At 36.1% G+C, this 6,192-nt stretch overlaps 1 protein-coding gene across 1 annotated transcript in view; it reads right to left on the bottom strand.

Annotated features, from left to right (window-relative positions):
• ptpdc1b (protein tyrosine phosphatase domain containing 1b) overlaps positions 1 to 600 on the bottom strand; it is a 3,248-nt gene extending 2,648 nt beyond the window's left edge. The window contains exons 1-2 of the mRNA XM_035655931.1: positions 386 to 600; positions 114 to 194 (exon numbers count right to left, since the gene is read on the bottom strand). Coding sequence (XP_035511824.1) covers positions 114 to 194; positions 386 to 600 — 296 coding nt within the window. The remainder of the gene's footprint in view (positions 1 to 113; positions 195 to 385) is intronic.
• Positions 601 to 6,192: the final 5,592 nt, after the last annotated feature.

Here is a 6,192-nt window from a genome sequence, read left to right as displayed (position 1 = left end):
ACACACACACACACAAACAGAGACATGAATACTTCATTATTCTCATCTCAAAAGATTCTGTGTGTTCTTAGTCAGGAAGCTGCTGAAAGATCTTGAAACAAAGCTGTATATACCTTCTGAATTGATCAATGATTTTATACTCCTCAATGATTTCTGTTGAGGGTCTGGACATAGCGAGAAGATGATCAGTAATCCTAAATAACAGAGAAAAAGTTAAAGTGCCGTATATTACTTTGTAATACACACTGTTCTCAGTCCAGCTACTGTAACATAGTTTTAGAGAAAATATGAATACATATTACTGAAATAGATTATTTAGAAAACTGTTACATTGTGTTGATTTATCACAACTACTAAGGTAGAACAATCGTGTGTGTGTGTGTACCAGGATGAGTAGAGGCCTTTTATGGCCTGTTGGTCATCAGTCCAGTAACTTGGGTTGTCATACTTGCAGGCTTGGCCTCCACAGCCGATAGAGCATTGCATATGTTCGGGGACAACATTACGTATTGCTTCTCCTACTATCGTGTACTTCGCTCTGGGAGCTCTGACTGGAGTTATTATAAGGGGGGGGGGGAAGAAAAGTTGGATATTAGACATATTGTATTTAATCTAAAATTGTACATTGTGATGTTTTCATATCCTTAGAAACTATAGTGAAACAAAGAGACTCCATCAAGTATAGGTTGTTCTCTAACAGCTAAATAATTAAGATAATCAGTGGTGCTCACTTAGAGGTGTCTAATCCTAGTCTGGCATTTAAAGTTTGTCATCAGAGCATTACAGTAAAAATAGCCACTCTACTGAAACATTTGAAATGCATTTTACAGTGGCATTTTGGTGAAATAAAAACCTGTAAACTATGCTCGTAGCTGACCACCTTATTGACCTCAAGTCATTAACTGAACTCATTGTATTGATGACCAACTACCATCCTTACTTACAGTATTCCATCAGAGCTCCACCTCTGGTATTTGCATGGAGTGCCATATTAATAGTCAGGCTATCTTCCACAGTCATAGCAGAGCCTGCACACACATACATTTACCTTGTTACACTATAATATTCACTTCATCATATGCATTCTGTAAACAATTGAGGCTGTAGGCCTTACTTTGAGGCAGAAATACAGTACTATTACAGTACAGTACAACAACTGGTGCTTTGTAATTTATTATTTTGGACTATGAAAGTCTCAGTTTGAGATTGAGTGATCAAAATATTTTTATACATGACAAGACAAATTAGAGAGAACCACTTACAAATATACGTTTTGGTCAAAGATCTACATTATAAATCATATTCAAGTCAAATGTTAAGCAGACATAATCCATTTTAAAGGATTGGCAAGCTTCCATTTTAGCTGGTAGTTCTACTTCAGTAGCTCATCGCAGTACAAAATTCCTTATCACTCCTCAAGACCAGTGTGCAAGATAATTAACTTTGAATTAGCTAACAAAGAAATAAATGCAACCAATCAAATGATTAATACAACAAAATAAAATAAGTAATAATTATTTTAAAAAAACAGACTTACCTGTAGTAAGTGAGACAAGAGGCTTGTGAACACCATCTCAGAAAACAAATGGTTCACAGCTACAGTTGCCAACATTTCTGACATCAATCTCAGCTCTGACGTTGTCTTTCCCTCTCCAGGTCTGTGGAAAGTCAATCCTGTGATTTCGATTCGTCTCAGATTATCTCTGTGTTGCGGGGTGGGACACGAGTACTCACAGGATCTTGTGCGCTCCTTTGTGGAAAGCCATGTATCTCACCAGGTTGAAGTACGGGAATATTTTCACCTCAAGAATGTGTTGAGAAGTATAGCAGAGTTTGTGTCCTTCCTAATTCTCACCATGCATATATTCCTCCAGTCTGTGGCTCTGGGGGGAGTGTAGGGCTATTCCTGACTCCTCCTGGATTAGTGAACTAATCTTATTAAAGTAAAATAACCATATAGAGCACCCACTACTTAACAAAAACTCATACTATAGCCACATCATTATTTCCTTTTGCTGGACTGTTATGATACACACTGACAATACATTTTCTCTGTTAATACATATATTACCATTAGTAAACACCTGTCCTGTTCACCTGACCATATTCTCAACATGTCTATTATATATGTGATTAATGAGGCGCTTGCCTATTGTTGTGAATAAGTACACATACATTTTGGATTTTTGTCAAGAGAGTTCAGTGGATGTCTGAAACCAACATACTAAAACGCCTCTGCTTCGCTGCTACAAATAGTTGGACCTTAGTGACATAGCAAGTAGATAAAAACTGATTGGCTTACCTTGCACCTTGCTAAATCTGTTTACATTTAGGTTACTAAGGAGAGCTCAGTCTATGAAGTACAGCTTTTGGAGGGACTTCAAAGCCAATAATCCCAATGCAATCCTAAAATGCTGCTGTCCATATTATAGTAAAAATGGATAGAATTCCCTTCTTGATTTATTTAAGTTTAAAATATGCTTTTAGTGAGATCTGTTCCTATACCTTTTCAGCAACTTTTTTTCTCTGTCAAATATTTCATCTTAAATTTGTGGATTCTTGCCAGTTACTTCCTTACTTTAATCCTGCCTAATGCTACTTTTTTTATTCATGGTTGTGCAACGGATCATCAATCCTATAATCTAATTAGAATTATTTATCTATGATGATTATGGAGCTTACAACTTTAAAACATGACAAATGCAGATGCTTTCATACAGGACATAAAAGGTCAGTGAATAGTTTGAAAATAAAACACCTATGGGAGAATGGAGAGGCTTCCAATGACTTGGAGGTTTGTGTTGTGTCTTAATGTCTTTGATTGTTCAGTACAGATATAGAAAAGTAATTTGTCCAATAATTTTCCTTAAAATTACATATTGTTAAACCACTAAAAACATCTCAGTTTAGCTATGAAGAGGAAATAACTACTAAGAACTAATCAGCAACATGATAAGGGGTAACAGAGAGGAACAGGGATAAAACATTCTGTCAACACAAAACTTCTAAGCCAAATGCATGACATGTCGTGTATGTAGAGTGAGATAAGGCCCAGAGTAAATCATAGGCATGACTGTGATTTTCAGGCATATCACACGAGTCTTACCATGGCAAATACAGTGGAGTGCAGAGCCAAGAGCGGTGCAAAACAGAAAAAGAAATTACAGCAACAGAAGAGACACCAACATTTCACAAATCATTCATCAATAGTCAATAAAACAATTAATCATCATTAATATTTAACTCCAGCCCTGATGGGCCTCTGATAAAGTTAAGAAATGGGAAAGATACTTTGTCCTTTTCCATTTCCATTTTGTTAAATGTGTTGTGCTATCTGTTGTCTTAGTGTTTTCTGAAACTGACTGTTTTCTGACTATTATTATATTACTACTACTATATTAGTATAGGTGGTCAGTAGGCAGTAACACAAATCAGTTTGTAAAAACAGAAAAGCAAGTTATTGACAGCAACCTAATCATTTTTGACAGTTATGATGCTTCCTGTAATTTATAGGATGCAAATGCTTAAGCAAATGTTAACAAACAAACAACTCACATTGTATTACAGATTTCATGAAGTATGTGAGTAAAATGTGATCACAGGCAGAAGAAAAATCAAAAGAAGACACTGTTTGAAACAAATAAAATCAGTGTTAACAGTCACATACTTGTTTTGTCAACAAGTATCCTTAGATGAAACATGTCTTGTGATCCCTTCAACCATGTGATGCGTTAGATTTCATCTGTAAGGTGAGTGTACTCTTATCCGTAACCGTTATCATAAAGGCTATCTTTCTAAGTCTAACACTAACTAATCAGTGGTGTAATAAGTGAAAGCAGCAATACCATAATATAAAATACTAAATACTAAATGTCTTGCATTCAAAACATTACTTGAGTAAAAATAGTAAAGTATTATCAGCAAAATTAACTTAAAGAATCAAAAGTAAAAGTACTTTAATCAAAAGAAAAAATCCCCCTGAGTTTAATATTACATATATTACTCGATTGTTAATACATGCATTAATACATTCAAGTAGCATTTTAATGATTTAGCTGGTCGATGTGCAGCTAATCTACTTTATATACCGATAGCTAATTTAATCTTTAAATTCCCCCTTCACTCAAAAATGTTTTTCTTCTTGTTGCTACAGTTGGATGTTTGAGCATCGCTGTGCAGAATGATGTATGTGCAGAGTTTGACACTCGAAAGATGTTTTTCGAATTTATCTGCTGAAAGTGGAAAGTTTCTCTGTGCTCACTGAAAATCTGAAACATGATTTGCGGCATCACAAATAGTTTGGAAGTCAAGCCTGGTGTCCAGTATGTAACTTATAAAAGTATGATGAAGAAACTTGAAGCCACCAGTGCAAATAAACTGATAATTGACTTTACAGTGAAGCTGGAGACATCTTGTGTCCAGCAGGAAAACTTGAGTGAACACAATTTGCATTTTTATAGATTCTGGACTTTTTAATGAGACAAAAGAAGTAGAAGCCTTATGTTTATTATTTTAATTATTTATATATATAAAGATATCAGACAAACATTCTGATAAGCAAGCATATTATTGTATATATGTCTTAATACATGAACAGTACATGTTAGGTTTTGTGTATAGCCTATAATTTGAATCTGCAAGTATAGCTGTGAAATAAACGTAGTGGAGTAAAAGTACAATATTTCTATTTGAGATGTAGTTGAATTGAATTGAAGTACAAAGCAGTATAAAATGGAAATACTATAAACTATTTTAAAGTAAAAGTATGAAGTAAAGTACAGGTATATCAAAAATATCCATTACATCAGTACATTTCCACCACTGACAATAGACCTTTTTCACAGCAGACATTTTAATTGTTGTAACATGAAAAGCACAGGTGTAGCCTTATGGATAACATGAGATGGCTCTGTTCAAAAACCCTGCAGACCAAAATGGAATTCAGCCATAAATAATGTTATTAATTTCACTTGTGTTCCTCCCATTGACACTATATATATACATTGCCCTAATGACATGTCAAATTGTCAGCCGTGAAAAAAGAGTCTTAGGTACGCACTTAATTATTATAACAAATTACACAATATAATAATACAATTCAAGAAAGAAGAAGTAAGAAGTAATTACTATGAATATTTACTCATGAAAATGAGTGCTTTCATTACACGTAGCTAGAGTAGAATAATAAACAGGTAATGGAAATAGGGAGATGGTGTAAAAGCAGGAACCAGTGTAATCTCTGACCTCTTCATTAATAACGTTTTAAAAATCTCACACTGGCTTGATTTCAGTGCAAATGAGACCCTTTCATATGTGAACACATTTACCTGAGATTATATTAATGCATTAACTCTTCCGACAGATGGCAGCAGATATACATGCACAGCTGCTACAGAGCAGCCGTCAGGCCGTCTGTTCTACGACATAAAACCGCTCGGACAGAGATTTCCGTGCTCTACATAAGCACATAAACAAAGCCTAATGGGAAATGAGTCCAGTTCCTGGCGTAGGCAGAGCCCCTTTCGTTGGCTTCACGCACTACAAGTACTACATTTCCCGAAAAGCACTGCCTCCCTGTAGGAGCTGCCCCAGCTGGTTGCGTAGGTGCAACGCATTCAGCAAACGGACCATTCAGCTGTTTCAAACAAGCCGGTGCTGATAACAAGAGCATACCGGAAGCGGATCTAACTAGCCTTCAAAATAAAAGAAAAGCGCACTTACAATTTAGTGATTTATCAACATATTTACACGTGCTGCATATTATTACTACGTGTATTTTTTTTCTGTTCGAGTACGTGGACTAAGTAAAATAAACCTACAACCACACATGATTTAAAGACTAATTTCTTCGACAAGAGTTTTATTTTGAAAGTACGAGCCAGAAGTTGTACATCCTTTTTTTTTTTGTCTTGGCAGTCGGTACTCCTGCTCCGGCGCTTTCGCTCCGACAAGCCGGGGGAGAGGTGAAGGCAACGCAGCCTCTCAACGATGGAGCATTTTTAAGAGATAACGACGAGCTCCCCCGTCGGAGATAATTGAACCGAGTCATCTACATGACCAAAGAAGCGAGACCGGCAACGAGAAACGCAAGCGTAACAATCATGCAATTTAAATACAGACGAATTTGAGCAACCGCTTCTTCTTCAAGGTTACATCTCTTGAAGACGCCCCCTCCCCAACACCCCCACCCCA

Source organism: Morone saxatilis, unplaced genomic scaffold (genome assembly GCF_004916995.1).
Source record: "Morone saxatilis isolate NCDOM2014 unplaced genomic scaffold, NCSU_SB_2.0 Contig15, whole genome shotgun sequence".
In the NCBI taxonomy this organism is placed as follows: Eukaryota; Metazoa; Chordata; class Actinopteri; family Moronidae; genus Morone; species Morone saxatilis.
Note: the sequence above shows the minus strand (reverse complement) of the source record. Positions and strands in the feature narration are given on the sequence as shown.